Raw genomic sequence first — 20,075 nt, forward strand, 5'->3', positions numbered from 1 at the left:
ACAGAGATAAACAAGAACACAATCCCACAAACACACTTCGTATGGGAGAAGCGAAGCCTCATTAGGAGTGCGTCAGTTCCTCCCCTGTCGACAGACTAACCACAGCAACTGACCTGCAAAATCCTTCAACAGTGAAACCCTCTCATTCCAAACACAGCAAATGATGCAGATGCTTCCACTTAAAATCACCTTACAGCTCATTTTCTCTAAAAGTGTCACTGGCGGATTCATCTCATTGACTGTGCTACATAACACTGAAATAAATAAATATATAAACGTAGCCTACATGGAGCTTCCAAAAATGTGTTAAGCCATATTTAGGCTGCTACACTGACATGTCACAGAGACTCTGTAGCTCAGCAGATCTGCTGTGCTTCTCCTTAAAAATGTAAATGCATGTCGGACACAGCTGCACAACATGATGTCATGAATTATCCTATCATTGTTTTCCCCTATGTTGATGATTGAGACAGCTTACAGTGAAGACAATATTATTTAGGGACATTGTAGCGATTGACCCAACAGACTGCAACAATTTGAGGAGTGTTTATTGCAAATCGCATAAAAATGCTTGAAAAATACATGACAGGTTCAACACCCACTTTAGCTTTTCAGCTGGTCTCACACACACAACTTCCTCCAGCTCTCCAGCTTCACTATGTAAAGGGAGAAGCCTCGTTAGTGAAAACCCCGACACCTGTCCCTCCAGCCTCCTTGGCACTGCCTCACTCCTCCCCTGCAGCTGAGCCAGGGACCACACCTCCGCCACAGATATATTTATCAAGCAATAGATGCAACCAGTGCTGGTCACACACTACTCCTGACTGAAAATACATGTTCACTAGATACTTTTTCTTTGTGTAACAGACTAATATCTAGGATACAAAATAGTAATTGACCTTTCAATTTCAAGAAAAGATAAAAGTTGACAAGAAAAATCCAACAAAAGACAACAGGGTGCATGATTCAGACTAAACAAAAAATGACTGACTGGGTGTTGAAAGCATCCCACCTACAGAAAAGTCAGTACATATCAAAAAGAAAATTGTTATCATATACTGTATTTACAGGCAACAAGACTTTGGTGAGTACTGATCTATATTGTGATATTTTTAAGTTCAACGTCAAACCGCTCTATTAGTGGAAAACGAAGGACATTAGTCAGAACACTGTATTTCCTTCATTTGGCCATCAGATGGCAGTGTTGTGAACAGAATGCACATCTCAGTAAAAGCCTCCCAGACATGTGGTGCTAGGACCCATGAACACACATGAATGAGCACACACACATTCATTGGAGAGGAGGTGGAGAAACAGCAGAGAGGGGAGAAAATTACTGGAGGAAGGACAGACAGGAGAAAACAGAGGAAACAGCTGGTACACAGTCACCATGTTATAACCTCAGGCTGCTTTGTGACTGATGGCAAGTTTTCACAAGACAAATACACACATGCTGATTTTCTGCAAACGCGTGATGTCATTCTCACTGATATGTGGAGCGTGCTCTTTTATGGCAAACAACAAGAGAACAGCGCACAATAGAAGTGAGCTTAAGTGTCGTCAATTTGCTGTTCAGAAGTGAAACTGGCAATCATCAGCCATCGATTTCTCACCTAACGCTTTCAGCCGTGAACAACAGGACAGAAATCTTCTACTTCTCAAAAGAAGCCCAACAATTGTTGTTGATTTTTCTTTTTTTTAAGCCACAGAACGTCAGCAAAGGTGAAAAGAGGCTGTCAGGGTTTATTCTGAGAGTCTGTTTTCCAAACAAACAAACATAAAACTAAAAAACAGAATAAAAAATATAAAAACTGATCCTCTTTCAGATGCTCTTAATAGACCTTTTTTTCATTAGTAGACTTCAAATTCCCATTTAAAGACCACATAATTATAGAGTTTCAGTCTTAATGAAATGTGGCATCGACGAGATGGTCATGAGACCAGTTACGGCTTGGAAATGTGCAGCTGAGGAAAAGATAGACGCAGAACTAGAGGCAGCTACAGATCCTGAGTTGGGAGTGACAAGGACGGAAAGGATTAAGACAACTCTGGTTGGACTCATCAGCTGCAAGAGAGGTGTTGTTTAATTAGCTTGGACACATGGAGAGGACAGATACTGGGTATACTGGGAGAAGGATGTGGAAAAGCGAGTTAGAATAGAAGAAGACCGAAGGTAGTTACGAGATGCGTTGACAGACGACATGCATGCAGGTGTAGTTTATATAAAATAGAGGTGTCACAAAACCCATTATTTTATGAAGCCTTATTGTTTGAAGATTTACTTTATTTTCACTTAGCTTTTAGAAACAAGATGCGATCAGCGACAAACATGAAAAGGGCTGAAAATCCAAAGATATACAAACTCATCTGGCCATCACTCATCGATCACAAGGCGACCCTAAAGCATGCCCTCCTTTATTGACCTAAATAAAGGTCAAGGTCACGGGAACTTGAACTCATCAGACGTTTTTAGTAAATGCACCTATGGGGTGAATTTGAAAATCCTATGTCACCAAGTTATCACATTCACAGACTTGGGTGTCCACTGTGCTCACCCACGGACACACTGGGTGATAACACATGATATATATTTATAAAAGGGAAAATAATGAAAACATATATATATAAAAAAACAGCAAAAACAATGCGTATTAATGCAAATTCTATCATGTGTGCGTACACATATTTCGTGTTTGGTAATATGTGTTTCATGCACAGATTTGTGTGTTTGACTCGTGTCGATGCATAAATGTGTTTCTCCTTGGCTTGGCGACATTCCTATGACATCATGTGTCCAGTCAGCACTCCACCATGCTAAGCTGGCATCTGCGAGGTAAAGCTCCCTCATGCACGAAATAATAAAAAAGGAAAGAGAAACAGGAAGGTGATGTCATCTTATCGGCTCATAGTAAGAGAGAGAGTGACTTCAAGCAAAACGAAATCTCAGCAACTAATGGACCATCCGTGGAAACTGAGCAAAAACGTCACCCGGCCTTCCTGCAGCGACACGAGGAGGTGATGTGATGTCACCTTGTTGGCTGCACTGACTCTTAAAGCACAACTGAGACACTAAGCTCATTAAAACAAAATCCTGCTGGACCCTCGTACAAAGCAGTTCTGTTTTTCATACTGTTGATCCACATTTGTTTTTAATAGATTGAATTTTTACTCCTACCTGTTTTCTCAGTGGTTTGTTTTAACACATTAGGAATACTGACCACTGATCAGTGTAAATCATTTACAGATATTCATAGCTGTACTTGCATGTGCATGTTAAAGTGAGATTTTAGTCTAACAAAGGTGGTTTTATTTTTACTGTCATTACTCTTTAGGTCACCATACAAGCAAATAACTTGGTCTGCAGTATTTTACGAGTTTACAGCAAATTTAAAATCAATGTCACATTCTCACTCAGTCTTTTACAAGATGCTCTAAGTGAGATATAGATTAACTGGTAAAGGAAAACTAAAATCACAAAGGAAAATGTGTCAGTCACAGGAATTTACAAGTCTGCTGGAACAAACACTAGTGTGCTTTCCAAAACTCCCTTATCCGGCTGCGGGACAGCATCTGAACTGAATGCACAGATGTTTAATGTTCCAATTTTACATTTGCAGGGCTCTAATGTGCAGCTGTCACATTAGACATAAACAGCAGCACTGAGAGTGCACCGAGTGCATATGCTCCTTTTATTTCACAGTTTTCTGACAGATGCTCTCTTGGCTATTTTGCAGTATCTGTCTTGACTTTTGCCTGCTATCGCCTCTGATAACGTCTGACTGAAGCAGGCAGTCGCTCCTTTTGGTTTTTTTTAAAGAAGTGAAACAACACATTTAATGTGCGTTTCTGTGCACAGAGACTGAAGCAACAAACCTGAGTCAACAAAGAGGGATTATTACCTATTATTGCTGAATTGGGTTTTTAGGTGCTGTTGAGCCAGTAAAATAAAACATGGTCAAAGAGTCCAAAGACAAATCTCTTTCATAACCCATTTTCATTGATGCTGCTGCAGCACAATACAGTCTCTGGGTATAAAGTATGTTACCACCTTAGAAAGATATGTAAACAACTACCACTGAATCCATTTCCATTGGTGAACCAGTCTCTCCAAAGCTGTGGACATTAAGTTGTCACTATGACAATTTCTCTTTGGTTGGCTGCAAGGATTTGCTCCACTTTAGTTGAAAGAGACATTAGTGAGCTCCAGTACTGACAAGAGGTAAAGGGACCTGGCTCGCAGTTAACATCCCAAAGGAAGATGAGCTTGAAGTCGGGTCTTTGTGCAGGTTCCTCTGCACAAAAATAGGGAAAACCTCTTCTTTGGCAGCATGATAAAAAGGCACTGTCATGTTGAAATACATTCAAAAATGTTGGAGACACACTGCTGTTTAAAACTCTATGTTTTGCTGGAGATGAGCCCATGATAAATGCCTCCGGGCCAAATATATCTAGTCAGGGTTGTCTGCACGCTTTAAGCCGCATAATATAATTTGGGTGAGTGTTACAGATAAAGTAAATCTCGTTTTTTAAAAGCACCATGCGGGTCACCAAGCGTGATCAACCACACAAAACAGTTACACCTAGTAACTTTCCACTGGGATAGAATTCGACTGGAAGTTGATGTCCAGTCCACTTACTGCAGTGAGATAATGGGAGAGTTTTGGCTCAGACCCCAAATGTGTCATCCCGAATAAAACCAACCTTCTCATTACTGAATTTCTGATTGAAACGTCAAAATGTACTAAAGCTACTTTCCAGATGGCTTGACTTATGTTGAAAGTTTTTACCAAAAGCCCACAGCAAGACCTCAAATCACTGCTGCCCTGTAGCTCCTCCAGCGGAGAGCAATTATTTGGAATTAAGCCCCATTCACTGTTCAGCCAGCAGCAAGAACAAGGTATGGCCTGACAAGCTGTCAGCTGGGAAACGCTTAGAAGAGCTGCAGAGTGAATCTTCATCCACCGAACCGTCTCTTTTATTAACCTTTAGGAATGTTGACTTTTAACAAGTGCACTTCTCTTCTGCTGCCTGGTTGCTATTTAACATCTTATCTAAGCAGACAGGTGAAAGAGGAGTTTGACACCTTCAAGGCTTAGGTGTTCACAACTGTTATGCTACAGCACAACAAGAAAGAGAAGAGATTTCTAACTACAATCCAACTAACTCTAAGGACAATAAGTTAAAAATGCTATTATAGAAACTATAACCTCAACCACTATAATCCCTAATAGACTACAAAGCTTTTGCTAAAGCCTTTTTATCTGTAGCACTGCGATGAGCTTTAAATCTTCCACCATCACGGACTGTAAAGCCTGCAATTTAAAGCGAGGCAAGGATAGACTGACCTGCAAGCAGTTGATGAGAGTTCACAGTTGGATTTAATCACCTGATCATAAACCCCTGAGAGTGCCTGGCGGCTGAAATGTCCTCAGGATGTGCATATGTTCCATTAATTTGATGGAGCTCACTTTTATTTTTTGGCATCAATACAATGAGAACATTTGATTTTGTGTTTCTTGTATAACCAGAGAATGTGTTTTCTCTCTGCAGACCCTCCGTCCACAGATTTTACGACAGCTGTGCGCTTATGTTTGTCTCCGAGGGAGCTCTGCAATGACCGAAAAAAACAGCAGAATAATTGGAAAATCAGGAAACAAACTGTGACAAGACAAGTGTAGTTGTGTGCAGTTGTTCCATGAGTTCTGTGAGGTTTTGATTGTTTCCATGAGTAAACAACAGTTAGTGTGCACAGGCTGAGGATATTTTATTTATCCCACTCACACTTTCGGTTCAGATTAACTTTACCTGACAGAATGAAGAATATACCAGAAACGAAGGCGAGGATGGTGCGCTGCGGCCGAATGTGCCCGATATTGCTGATTACAAAGGCGGTGAAGACAAAGAGCAGGGAGACCATGGGGAAGGGAGTGGCGGTCCGGACCATTTCTGAAGAAAAAAAGGAAGGAGGATTAGTAGAATGAGTGTGTGATACGAATAAAAATGAGGAAAACTTCAAACTCATAAAAGTTTAAGCCTTCAGAAATGGTCACATTAATCAAGAATAATTTAAAATGTTACCAAATTATTTCCTGAATTAAAAATAAAGCTTCGAGCAAATTAACTACGACACATGAAGTCGATAAAGTGGATTTTTTTCATAATGTGCAGAATATTTCTCTAAAGCCCAAAAATGTCTAATGCCATGTTGCTGCACATAATAACAACGTTGTGACTTTGTGTTTGGGTTGTTTTGTGTATTTTAAATGATTTAAGGTTTATCATGTTGTTACATCTATATTTTTTTTTACAAAGTCTGTGTTTTCTTTAGTCGTGGGAAAAGTGGAAAATCTGCCCCGATGACCACTGTAACCACACAGGTGTAGCATACTGTAGCACACCATTTCACCATAAAACTATCAAACCATTAAGAGCCAGATAACTACATTTAACATCATACTGGTTGTTGTATGTAATATTATTTCCAATTGCCTTTTATTTTATATAGCCTCAGCTTTATTGTGGTTGGTCTGTGTAAGTTCTTAGTCATCTACTTCACGGTACTCGTAAGTTGGAGGCAAATGGACCTTCTTTTACGATCATGAAGTTGTGTCACCTCTCATATGAAAAGCTTTGCCAGTTCTAAAAACTGATGGCGAGTTCCAGTTACTAAACTTATTGTGGCGTTGTCACCTTGCAGGTGGTCCTGAGAGATGTCTACACACGACGTCACCACGTGAGTCACCAAGGGTCACATGAATGAAGGTGTGAAGTAAAGACGTGCAAAGAATTTTTCTCATGCACAACATCCCGGTTGAGCAGAGCCAGGCCAAAACTAGTTAATCTCAAGGACAAAACAACTAAACACAAGCTGAACAACATTATGTATGCAATGCAATGCAATGCAGTGAGGGGTATTAAGACCGATACCTACTGGAGACACAACCGACACAACATAGGAGAGTCAGTTCATTAGGGTGAGACTGTGTATCCCCTTTTATTTACAAGAACAAGAATTACTTCTACTGTACTGAACAGTTAAGATAACACTTTGTCTTTTTGTGTTGTCAGAAATCTTCAAGTAAGCATAGGAACCAGAAGTCTGCTGGAGCTCGCTCAGTGTTACGTTGAGTAAGGTCTATGATTTATTCAGTAACCTCTCCGACAGAGCTGCTGCAGTGTTATGACTTGTGCATGTACCTGAGGACATTTATCTAGCATTAAGCGGCGCACACGTCTTCCCCCTGGTGTCTTTAACAACACTGAGTGTGTGCTTTACTTCAAAGAGCAAAATGCAGAGGGCTAGTTCATAGTGTCAACATCTTGAATCATTAAAACAGCTCAAAGACAAAAGGAAAAAAAGAAATGGTGAACTCTGAAATAGTTTATCTTTTTTTTTTCAAATAAAAATGTTGCTTCATAGGTTATTTGGTTAGCAACATTTGATTTTAAAACAAATCTGGCATAATTGGCTTAATTTATGAATTCCTACAAAAAGTTTGAGTTAACAAAAATCATGTTAGCAAACATGCAGACATGCCTGGAGCATTTGTTAGCACACGAGGAAATGGTTTGGCACTTGCTCATCAGTGGCATCTGAATCAGTGCAGTTTGTCCACAGCCTAATGCTCAGCTGTGCCACCAAACATAAACTAAAGAGTGCACCAATCTTCTTTCTGCTGAAATGGACTAGACTGTTTTCATTAGATCTTGCACCAGATGCTTCCATTTCTTAGACATCAGTAACCTACATGGAACAGATATTTGAAGGAAGAGAAAACTTATAAGCCAAACCTGAAAGCTGTGCATGTTATGTCTGAGAGTAGAAGAAAAATCATGAGTGAAATGTGAATTTTCAGTATTTGGGTGATCTTAGATACAGAGCTAACACAGGTTACACCTATACACCAGTAATGTAGGACAGCCATGGTTCCTCCAACTAAGAAATCGTGTAAAATTTATTCATTTTTAATACTCTCATTACTTTTGGACTATTGTAATACTCTGTACACAAGCCTGAGTTAAAATACCATTTCCTGCCTCCAGCTTGTTGAAAATTCAGCTGCCAGAGTTTTAACAAATTCAAAGAGACAGGACCACATTGCATCCCACATCCCATTTTTACAAGGCCACACTGGCTATACACATTTGATATCAAATTGATATTAGTTACATTTACATGGCCTCCCTTCTGCATCCATTACAGTTTTACTCAGGCCTCACGACTTGAGCCACTGCCTTTGTTTCTCAGGTCAGACTGGTCTAACTGTTCCATCAGCTCATTAAAGAAGGCACTTTCTGTTTGAAACCATCAAGTTTTGATGTCTTTATCCAGACAGGGAGTGTGCTAACCTCACCTCCTCTCCAAAATGGTCCCACAGTTCTGTGTATAGTCCTGCGTAATGACTGAAACCCAAAGTCGAAGTGACCTGGCAGAGAAGCTGGTCATTGCCCTGGCTCTGTTTTAATCGTATTTAACCAGGAAAAAAAACATCCATTGACATTAGAAATCTCTTTTACTATAAATAATTTATAAATTTAAGTAATTTATTAATTTATTTATTGTTGTATTATTCAGTGTTTATTTAACTTTTCTATTTTAACATTTGTATTTGTTGTTGCTGTTTTAACTCTGTTTATTAAACACATCGTGGGGTTGTCACCCCGGGTATCAACTCTTTTGCGTTTTGTAAAGCACTTTGTAACCAACATTTGAAATGTGACATGAATAAATTGTAATATTATTGTTATATAAATCTCTTGAAAGTGGTGCAGTGGTGGAGACATGCAATGATCTAATGTAGCAAAACCAAACACATAAAACAAAAAACTGTATTTGTTAGAGTTAAATTGTTAAATGTTTGTCATTTTTATGTTTACCATTTGTACAGTGTTTTAACTCTGATGAAAGAAATTCCACTGTCCAGTATTAAACTTCACATATACCCTGAACTGTAAGCAACATGTAAGCCTTTAGAAACAACTTCTGACCTTCTGATCTGTATATCACATGTATAAACATTTTCTTCCAGACATATATACTCCATATGTTGCACAAATAGGTGTTCTGTCTTTAGGAGAAGTGTTTTAATGTTTTAATGGTAATTAACTATTCTGTTTAATCAAAGACATTTTCATAATTGCCCCACATAATATCTTCCAGTAACAAGTGTTTTTTTTTTTATTTCTACCTGAACCACCAGAGAGCACCTGTCAGATCAGTCATCAGAGCCATGCAACACTCTCCTCTTTCCTTTGTTCTTATGTTACAGACCCACACAAGGCATCACAAAAACCACGTGTAAGGAATATTTAAGTCAACAAAAGATATGTATGCATGTATTTTGTGTGTCTGTTGTTGAGTGACTCATAGAGTCACAGCTCTATTTAGCACTGAGAAGACAAATCAGCAAACAACTGTAATAATAGACTGATGTGAAACAGATGTAAAGACAGAAATGTTGGTGAGTCTGGTCTGTCTTCCTACGAGAGACTATTTCTCTAGTTGCAGATTTAAAAGAAGGTAGAAACTTTGAAATTTCAAATAAATATAAGAGTCTGTGTGTGTATGAAAGTGACTTACTGAGTATGTTGGCTGTGTTTTCTGTCGTGATCTCTATCTCTGGCTCTGTGAAATATTCCGATGCCACACATCTGCCCTTCTCGGACCCTGGGGGGGAAAGAAAAAAGTGAGAAAGAAAGAAAGACGAGAAAAAGGAAAGCCACAAGCGGGTAGCACGGTTGGACTTGTTTGGGTGGCAAACAGTCGGGGGATTATGCGCATGCAGAAATAAAACCAGTATAAACAAACAAAGAGGTTATAAAAACCCAGAGAAAGGGCAGACAGCCAGACTGAGACAGAGCGACAGTGGAGACAAAGAGATTTAGAAAGGACAAATAAAATGAGCGGTGAAAGAGAAGCGAGGCATCTCAAAAGAAATGAGTTTAAAAAAACAGAAACAGGGAGGCAGAGAATGGAAAGGAGAGAAAAAGTGAATTAGAGGCAGAGACAGATGGAGGTCAGGAGGTTCGGGAGAAAACAAGGTCTGAGCAGAGAGGGAGAGGAGCTGAATGCAGACACAACGATTAACCTCAAACTGTAGCCACAGACACACACATGCAATACACAACACGCAAACCTGACATCTGTATGTATACAAAAACATAACAGAAAACGATGCACAAATCTGCAGACAAATGTGATAGCTCCCCTCCCTCTCTCACCCACACACTCTCTTCCAAATGCCACTGGCGTTTTCCCTCCTCTGACCTTTTGTACCAGGCGTCAGACAACAGGGAAACACAAACATGGCCACCTCCCCAGAGCAACACCATCATGACCCGAAAGACAGAGACAGCTACTGCAATAAGGACAGCTATTTGTGTTTCGGTGTCCTGCCTGCTGGTGTTTGTTTGCGTGTACGAGTGAAAATACCTTTTTTTATCATTTGGTTCAAAAACAATTATCTAACAAAGCCAAATTCTGCCACAGGTGACTTTTTCTCCCAATCATAATAAATATTGTACCTATTTTAAGAAGTTAGATTTGGGCATAGTATTTAGCTAGGCATCATCCAACAGCTGATGTCATGTTTGGATCTTATTTACGAGTTTAATGCCCATAATATGCCCAAGTTAAATATTTGTGATGTTTCAGGACACTCAGGGCACTCAAAACGTCTCTAATACTTCTGTTCCTGACTGAGTATTATACAGCTTATCTGGGGGTAATTTTTGTAATGGAAAAATCTGTGGGCTGCAGCACCTCACAGTGAAGCCCCGCCAATAGCCACTGATGTCATTGGCTCCAACTTAGAAGCCACTGACCGTGTGGTGGGTCTCAGTATCTACCAGAGAAGTTCCTGCATTATGGTGAATTTTTTAATGAACATTTTTGCATCAATTTATGGTAAAGATGTCTGGAAAATGTGTCACGGCTTTCTGGCATCAAATAACGATCCTCAGCTTTTATCCCTGCTGAGTCAACACACATATACGTGTATTTATTCTCCTGCCCTCTTTTTTTGATGCTCCACATTGGGTACCAGCATTTGTCTGGAGAGAAAGGGATAAAGGTAGTCTAACTCAGTTTCTGTTCTTCTGCAGTCAGTCAGGACACGGGTCCTTGTTGCACATGAAGGTTACCATGTGCACGGCTGCTAATGCTGTTTTCATTAGCAGCTGTCATGCATTGTTTAAGCCTTGAACACAACAAATGTGACAGAGCAACATTTTTTTGAACCAGTGTGCCAAGAAAAAAGTTAATTCATTGTAAACATTGTGCAACATGAAATCAATATATTTTAACTGTTTCACTTCGATTCATAACCGTCTATGGAAGCAGTGTGGAACAGATGCAGTGCTCAGCGTTTATTTTAAGACAGATTTTTTTTTGCAAAAACAGTGGATTAAGAGAGAAAATTCAATAATGTTAGTCCCTCAGACGAGGTGAACTTTAACTGTACCAGCTGCGAGCCTTAGACTGAATGGCAAAGATAAGGCTCTCCCTTTGGGTTGCACGTTTCATGAATTGCTGCCATATGTTTTTCACTGTTGTGTGTATATTTCAAACCAGACATTAGCATTTTATCCTTGAAACGCCGATCAAAAGCCACACTTTGACAAATAAAATAAATATGCAATAAAATAAATATGAAAGAAGGCGAGCAGGACTATTAAAAAATGGGTAGCCTGCTGTACATGCACATCTATACAAATTGCTTTGTTTAATAATGTGTCTGATTTTTGAAGAATAAGTATATTCATGGCAAAAAAAGAACTTTGCTGTGGGATAGCAGAATAAATTTATAAACAACTGCAATTAATGGCATCAAATTATCTTTATAATTACCAGTTGACTTAAAATATAACTAAACTGAGTTTATGTAAATATAATTAATTTTATACTGTGGAACTGTTACCAACCAGCCACAAAGCAGACCCTCCAGAGGCCAGAGTGCAGCGCCATTTTGACCTCAGTGGTCTGGTTCTGCTGCAGGACGATTCCCTCCTCCATCAGCAGCCAGTAGTCTGTCGACACAGCGACGCCCACCAACAGCAAACCGCAGGCCCCAAAAACCGACGAGAGAAGTGTCAGCGCCCTCGTACTGAATGAACTCATCTGAGGAGAAAGGAGATAAAATCACGGTGATCAGTGTTGCTTGTGATAAATACAGCAGGGATCAGCATGCAGGAAGACAAGGAGGAGAAAACAGTGAATTAATTTGCTGGATTAAACTAATTAATCAATGAGGGGAAAAAAAGAGCTATACCACAGATCGGGGGCGGGAGGGCCTACAAATAGTGGGGCGGCACAAAAAAATTAGAATTAATGTTTCAACTCATTGTAGGGTGTTTTCCTCTCTCTTGTGCTCACGTTTATAAATAGTATTACCAAAAAGAACAGTCTTGCTGGGGGGCAGGAAATCTGGGGGTGTGGACACCCCCTTGGTGGTGGCCCTGACACAGTACAGCATTATCTATTGATTTCTGTGGTGTCAGTTAAAAAAAATGTGGAAAAGAAGAGATGACACAACCTGTCTTGAGTTTCACTGACCTCAGCTATGAAATATGTGCATGGACAACCTAAGAAAAAATAAACCACTTTCTTGTTGAAAGGCAGTATAACATTCAGGTTAACTGCTTATATCAAGCAGCAATTCAGCAAATTTTTCATTTTATGAAGCTGGATCCTTAAATACACAAATGCACACCTTCTCTCTAAATATGTGATAAAATCCCTCATTTTCAAAACTAGACCTTGAAATTTTGAGCCTCTTTATCCAGTGTTTAACATTCTTTTTTAAATTCATATTAAAGTCAAATATTTTAAGAGCTATAATGTCTTTTTGTATGTCTCCATAAATCAGAAATTGCTGTCTTATTATAAATGTCCAACACTTATATGTACATATGTACATTTTGGATATTTTCTGTCCATCCCTCTGAAAGAAGACACATTGTTGAAGTAAAATAGCAATGTGTATACCAATCCTGAAATTTTAAGATATTTAAGATGATTTTGTAATATATATACATATATATATATATACACATATATATATACACACATATATATATATATATGTGTGTGTGTGTGTGTGTATGTATGGAGGTAGCATGCTTTAAAGACTGTAAAATTTGCAAAGATTGAAAAGCGGACCTGAAAATTTAAAACAAGAAAGGAAAAAAAGTTAAGGAAAGACAACAATGTGACAAATTATGCTCAGAAATATTTTGAGTTCAGCAAAAAATGACAGAAAGCAAATGAAGAAAAGTTTATTGAGGTGTTAACAAGTCATCTCCTGCAAGGGAGAAACAAAACATATCATTTGACGAGTGAGAGGGAGAACAGTGATGACTTTGATCCTACAGTAACTGAGGTCCTGTTTGTTTGAGAACGAAAGGCTGTGTCAAAAATTTGTTCTCTTCAAAGTTAATTCATTCAATAATCAGAATATCTCAAAGTTAATTCATTGCATATATACACAGTTAAGAATGGAAAAGAACATTAACAAATAAAAGAAAAAATATGGAAGCTGCAAAGCTTTGGTAAATAATAAATAATTTTCACTAATAGTTAAAATTGTGGTCTGGTCACAGTTTTGTTTTGTTTTTCAGTCTTCTGGATGCTGCTGAGGATCAGTAAGTAGCCAAAATGATTTTGGCAAAGCTCACACTGTGACTGGCTGATCAGCTTCTTCTCGTGTTCGGTGTGTCAGGTTCCTGCATTACATGCGCATGCATTGCAGGTTGGCACTCACTAGGTGGCAGAAACGCTGCCTCTGCCATGTATCACTTCAACTGTTGACAAGCTGAAAAACATCCTGGTCTCATGTACACACAAACACGACAGGGCTTCATACATCCAGTCAAAATGGAGGTCACATTCAACATGCTGAGGACTGAGGCAGCGAACATGCTCGAAAACCGGCTTTCAATTTTCAGCTGTGAGCTACTTTTACACGGACATAAATCAGAGAAATAATGCAACTGTCTCTGCTACGAGCATGCATAAATTTATACTAATTGGCAGGCCACCTGCAGTCCAGTTCACCTTCAGCAGTGTACAGTGGGAACCATTAATTAAAGCTGAGGCTGAATCATGTTAATGCAGTTCGATAATTGCCATGGTCTTTACTCATGATAAACAAAATGGCATCAGCTACAAAATACACATGTATGCACAGTTTGAGCTCCTGATCCTCAGTGACAACACATGTAAAAAGCACTGATTTATGATAAGATCAATATTAGAATCACCTATTTTTTCCTTCTTGTCTTTGTGTTTTGGAAATCTTGTAAAACCAGTTTTTTCCTCATGTAGAGAAAATGAGAAGCAGTCATCCAGGAGATGAAATAATCTCTCAGGAGACATTTATTATGGAAATACGTGATATGAAGGAGAAGAGAGACGAGCACACCTGTTAGAGCAGGTATGATCATCCACTTCTGATGTTTATCTTTCCACAGAACATTTTCAGTATTCTCCTTTCTGTCTACAAACCCCTGCACACAGTGAACAAGGGAACACAGTGGGGCTCTGCACTTCCTCAAACTAACAATGACATCATATATTACACAAATAGCATCATGTATATAAGACAGGTCTAACACAAAAACGCTTCACAAGGCAAAGTGAAAGATTTTTGTGAAGGATTTACTTTGAGTAGGTCCCTGTAATATGGTGGGGGAGTGGAACAAAGGTAAGGTCTCTGTATTTTGTGGAGGCCTAAAAGCGTCGGGCTCAGTGGAACTTCTGTTTTCCTTTGTTGAGGGTTCAAGTCAAGACAACTGCTAGTTTGAGGAAGGGCACAACCTCACTGTGTTCCCTTGTTCACTGTGTGAAGGGGTCAGTGGACACAGAAGGTAGACATATTTACATTACACACATATAGATATATGTACATTATACATATAGCATCATATACGTATATAAGGGAAGTCTAACAGGATTTGCCATCTCTGTCAACTTTCCATGATATCTAAAGACACATTTTGCAGCTGGTCTTTATAATGCTGTTTAGAAATAACATAAGACAAATTTAGAAATGTTTCCTGTCTCCACATATCATGTAAGTTCAGTCACATGTTATTTTGTACCTTTCTTTAAACATGTTCACAAGTTTCAAACAACAAAACTTGTGAACATGTTCTCTGAAGCAACACATAATAGTGTATCGCCGAAATTAAGCCTTTTACTTTGAAAAGTATCTGCATTATTTTTGGACCAATCTTTTAAAAGTGTGATGGGGCTTTTAAAAAAAGATAACAATGACAAAGTTATTCAATTAATTTTAGATTTTACCATCAAACAGAGAACACAAGTCAACCTGCTGAACTCCGTGAACTCAGTGTGAAGAGTCTGCAGAAACGCAGCAGCTTTACTGCTGTAGGTCTCACAACAAAAGTCGTCTCCATTTTCAAAAACATTTTAATTTCATATAAAAGGCAGACATTGCTCTTTTTGAAGAGGATATTTATGGTTACATTGAATGGTTTTCATGCATTACTATTAATAAATAACAGTGAAAACAGGGCGTTAAAGGAGGTACACTGACTTTTACGATGCTGTTTATGAGGTGAGGCTTAAGAGAGAGAAGCCGATAAGAGACCAGCCAAGAACAAAATTAAGTCAGGAGACAAGATCAGAATTGAAGCGAAAGGAAGCAAGAGGAAGAGTGAGGCGTGACATCATCGCTCAAGTAAGACGGTGCAGAGCACATTCAGCAGTGTCAGAGAAGAGTCGCTCACCCAAGCATAACTCACCCATTACAAATATTTGATATGGTAAAACATCCATCAACAGAAACCTCCTGCGAAGATGATGGCACTAAGTATATGATGGTGTACGTGCGAGTGCACACGTGTAGGAGATTGCAAACGAACAGGAGACATGAGGATGTGCACAGAAGCAGAATTTCTGGGGAGTATCAATGCCTGACTTTAATAAAAACTAGTTTAGCTTTAGCTTTAAGAACTGAGCCAAGGACCAAAGATCTCAAATAGCTAAGCTTATGAAAAGGTTATGTCTTTTTAAAATTTGAACAAACTGTAGAGAGTATAACCTGCATTAATTTTTCAGGCAACACATACATTTTGAAGAAGGACTCAGTATAAATACATGACTCCAAACATACAAAATCTGCAGTCACATGCACAGTCAGAGTTATACCTTGACTTGTTATAAAAAGGAAAAGCAAAGCGAGGACAGTGACTTTGCCCTTTCTGCACAGTCGAGTAAGACGTCACGGACACTTTCAGAGACGTCACTGCCTCCCAAAGTCACATCCTCTGAAAAAGACAAAAGTGATTGGTGCTCAAGTAAATAAGCATCAGTCTTAGTGCTGCAAATGTCAGACTCAACACGAGAGGCAATCAGGCGCTCAGTGCTGCTGACTCAAAACACAAAAATCCATCCACCACTTAGACCAGAAGAGACACAGTCGAGTACCTGCGGGACTCAGATAACTGTCTCACTCTGTGGGCTTTTAGATTACTTCATTCAGCCTTTTTCACTCTCTGTTGATGACTTTCAGACTGGTGGCATTGCACTACAGAGTAGATAGTTGTCCTAACTAACCTACGTGTCTGAAATGTTTGTACTGAAAGGCAAAAAAACATGAAGAAGTTGTCATGTTTTTTTTTTAATTTAATTTAATTTATTTATTTGCCTTCTTTGGGCATTTAATTGTTTCACTCTAAACCAGGGGTGTCGAAGACCAGGCCTCGAGGCTTTAGATAACACCCTGGGTCAGCACACCTGAATCAAATGATTAGTTCATTACCAGGCCTCTGGAGAACTTCGAGACATGTTGAGGAGGTCATTTAGCCATTTAAATCAGCTGTGATGGATCAAGGACACATCTAAAACCTGCAGGACACCGGCCCTCGAGGCCTCCTGTTCGACACCTGTGCTCTAAACTGTTTTTCTTTATTTGGAGGAATTAGTTTGTCAGCACTGACTTATGTTAGAAGTTTGTGGTAAATTTTCAAAGACTGTAAAGCAGTCACATGACCCACTAGTTTGTGGTTCTGAAACCTCATCTTTAGTTGTATGTTCTCTGATTTAGACATCATCATATTTGGTTTAAGAAATGAAATGCTAAGTTATCAGCTAATGCTAATGAGATTGGTTAGACTATATGGGTGTGCCACATGGAGACAGATGCCTGTTAATTATCGCTGATTAACTAAAAAATGCTAAATTTGATCTCACTACAGAACTAAACCACAACCTTCTCAGATCAGCTGTTAGTAAGCTACAATTAACTTTTGTAGTGAGTCGGGTTATTTTGTATTTGTTAAGTACTACAATCCCTACTGAGAAGAAGAGTAGCAACTTACAGACTATCTAAAATATAGACATATCCACATTGACACTTTTGGACATTTTCACCTTGCTCTTCTGAAACCAGATTTGGCAGTGTGACAAGCAGGATCAGGGGCTCAATGCAGGTGACAGGTCTCAAAGACAAAAACACAACCTTTTTGTTGGTAGTCCAAAAGCAAACAAAAACTGAAACATTTGCAGAGCAGGAACTTGATTCAAAGTAAAAACAGTGGGAATACAGACCAAAGAAAGACACTACCATCTGGACATGCCAAAGAACAGAGGGAAACACAGATGATAAATACACATGAGATAATTAAAGGTGAAACGCATGGTTGGAAACTATAGAGGAAAGGGAAGTAAACACAACACAAGCCAAGGAAAATAACAGTAACCACAAAAACAAAAACAGGAAGACAGACCTGAATGGGGAACAAGGGTTAATTTGACATAGGGGAGAACACAAGGACTAGACAGGGGAACGTGGAAAAACAAAGAGCACATGCTGATGACAGGACACCGGGGAACACAAGAGGGAACTAACAGGAAACAACCTTTAAGTCAAATATAACAAAACAACAAGAAAAGAAACTCAGAATATACTAAATCCATAAAGAGTCACAAAACAGAAAGTAAACAAGCTGAAACCCAAAGTGAAGTTATAAAACTCAGAGTCACGACCGAGGGAACAGCAGATGTAGTGAGCAGTGAGTAGATCTCACTGAGATACTGAGAGTAATAATAATAATAATAATAATAAACTTTATTTATAAAGCACACTTAAAAACCAAGGGTATGCCAAGGTGCTTAACAAGTAAGATAGAGTATAGGAGGAGGATAATAGAAATAGGACCAAAGCAAGTACTAAATATGCAAGAAGATAACTGTCACTAATACATCGGAAAGCAACAGGTACAGAGCAAACAAGAATTTAAATGAGCATAAAAGTGCATGATATAAAATCATAAAAGAAATATTAACTTGAGGGAAAGGCAAGATTGAATAAGTGGGTTTTTAATCGTGATTTGAACAGTGCAATGGAATCAGATTCAATCAGAGACACTGCGAGCTAATACAACAGCTAATACAACAACAACTCGTCAATCACAAAGCAGTCTGAAGAAAGCTGTGCTTTATTGTCCTGTTCGAGTCTTAAAAAATGTTATTTTAAAAACAATTGAATCTCACGATTGAGACCATAGCGTGTTTACTGAGGTGCTAAAGTGAGACAACTTTTCTTTGTCCTTAGTTTTACATAAGAGTCTGGCTTATTGCATTTATAGAAGTTGTTCCATGATGGTGATTAAAAATAATAATAACACAAATCTGGTTTAAGACACTTCCTCAATGCTTTCACTTTTAAAGCTTGAATGTGCATCCATCTTTTATGTAAAGTATGTGTGGCAGCCTCCTGTGTCAGCATCCACTGTGCAGTTAAAGTGGTCGCATCCATACTAATGCAAAATTTAAACCCTGAAATGTAAACAGATGAACTTTAAATAAGGTTTATTACTGGTACAGCTGCTGTTAATGAAAGGCAGTACCAGAGTATAACACTTATAACAGGGTACTGACTTCTTTTACAGTCAGCCTTTAGTGGCCAATTATGGAATTGCAGTTTTTAAACCATTGTTTGAACTTTATATGGGATTCATATTTTAGTATATTGCTTCTTGGACTGAGTTGACATTTTTTTTCATCTTCATATATTCTGTTGTTCATATTTGTAATGGAATTGAGCATCTTTAGAAAGCATTGCCTTGTGGGATTAATAAAATGGTTTGATTCTGATTCTGGTCATGAGCTAGCTTTAAAACACTAGAGAGGCAGAAGCTTGAAGAAATGTGGGTTTGGAGGACAAGATCTGCTGGGTCAGTGCATAAATGTTTCTGAGAGTTTTACTCTCTCTCTCTCTCTCTCCCTCACACACACACACACACACACACTCACACACACACACACGCACACACACACACACACACACACACACACACACACACTCTCACTCTCACACACACACACACACACACACACACACACTGTAATGAGAGATAATATAACTTGAAATAATTGAAATACAGACACAATTGAATACACAAACAAAAGGTATCAAGCTGTGTTGACTTTATCCCCAAAATTTGAATCTGTTCATCTGGTCATAGCGTCACTCATCCAAGTGACTTCTTCAGTCTCAGCTGACTGCAGGTTTCCCCAACCTTATAAACAGGACATTTCCACAATGACTGAAAGGAAAGGAAGCACTGAAGGGAAAGTGGGAAGAGAAAAGTGGGTGGAAAAAAGGGGAAATGATTATAAGGGAACATAATAAGGGTTGGAGAGGGTGGAGGAGAAAAGGTGAAGGGGAAGAAAGGACAGATGGGACATAGATGGTTAAGAAGGGAATGAGAAGAAAATAGGAGGTGAGGTAAAGAAAGGCAGCTATTAAAAGGAGTGTAATGGGAAGCGACTTTCTAAAGAGGTGGAAAGTTATAAAGGAAGGAAGGAGAGACAGAAAGAAGAGGAAAAGTTTAATCAAGAGGGAAAATGTTTAATGGGAGAAAAGGAGGAGGATACAGGTAACGTGGATTAATGAAGTGGTTAGAAAAGGACTGAGCACAGATGTAAAAGAAATGTTAAAAAAGAAAGTGGATTTTTTTTAACAGGATTTATTTCAAAGCATTTTTGGTTTGTATTTCTCAAATGTAAACGATGATAATGTATTTAAAAAGAAACAAAAAGTTATGTT

The 20,075-nt window shown here is 38.8% G+C and overlaps 1 protein-coding gene across 2 annotated transcripts in view; it reads right to left on the minus strand.

Annotated features, from left to right (window-relative positions):
• Positions 1-20,075, minus strand: part of cacng7a (calcium channel, voltage-dependent, gamma subunit 7a) — a 41,835-nt gene that overhangs the window by 12,531 nt on the left and 9,229 nt on the right. For both annotated transcript variants that reach the window (XM_086279921.1, XM_086279922.1), the window contains exons 2-4: positions 11,923-12,118; positions 9,581-9,667; positions 5,806-5,946 (exon numbers count right to left, since the gene is read on the minus strand). In XM_086279921.1, the coding sequence (XP_086136047.1) occupies positions 5,806-5,946; positions 9,581-9,667; positions 11,923-12,118 (424 nt within the window). The remainder of the gene's footprint in view (positions 1-5,805; positions 5,947-9,580; positions 9,668-11,922; positions 12,119-20,075) is intronic.

Source organism: Aulonocara sp. 'chitande type north' Nkhata Bay, linkage group LG22 (assembly GCF_057382095.1).
Source record: "Aulonocara sp. 'chitande type north' Nkhata Bay isolate Kocher_YH1m ecotype deep benthic linkage group LG22, A_spYH_male_GT1.1, whole genome shotgun sequence".
Classification (NCBI taxonomy): Eukaryota; Metazoa; Chordata; class Actinopteri; order Cichliformes; family Cichlidae; genus Aulonocara; species Aulonocara sp. 'chitande type north' Nkhata Bay.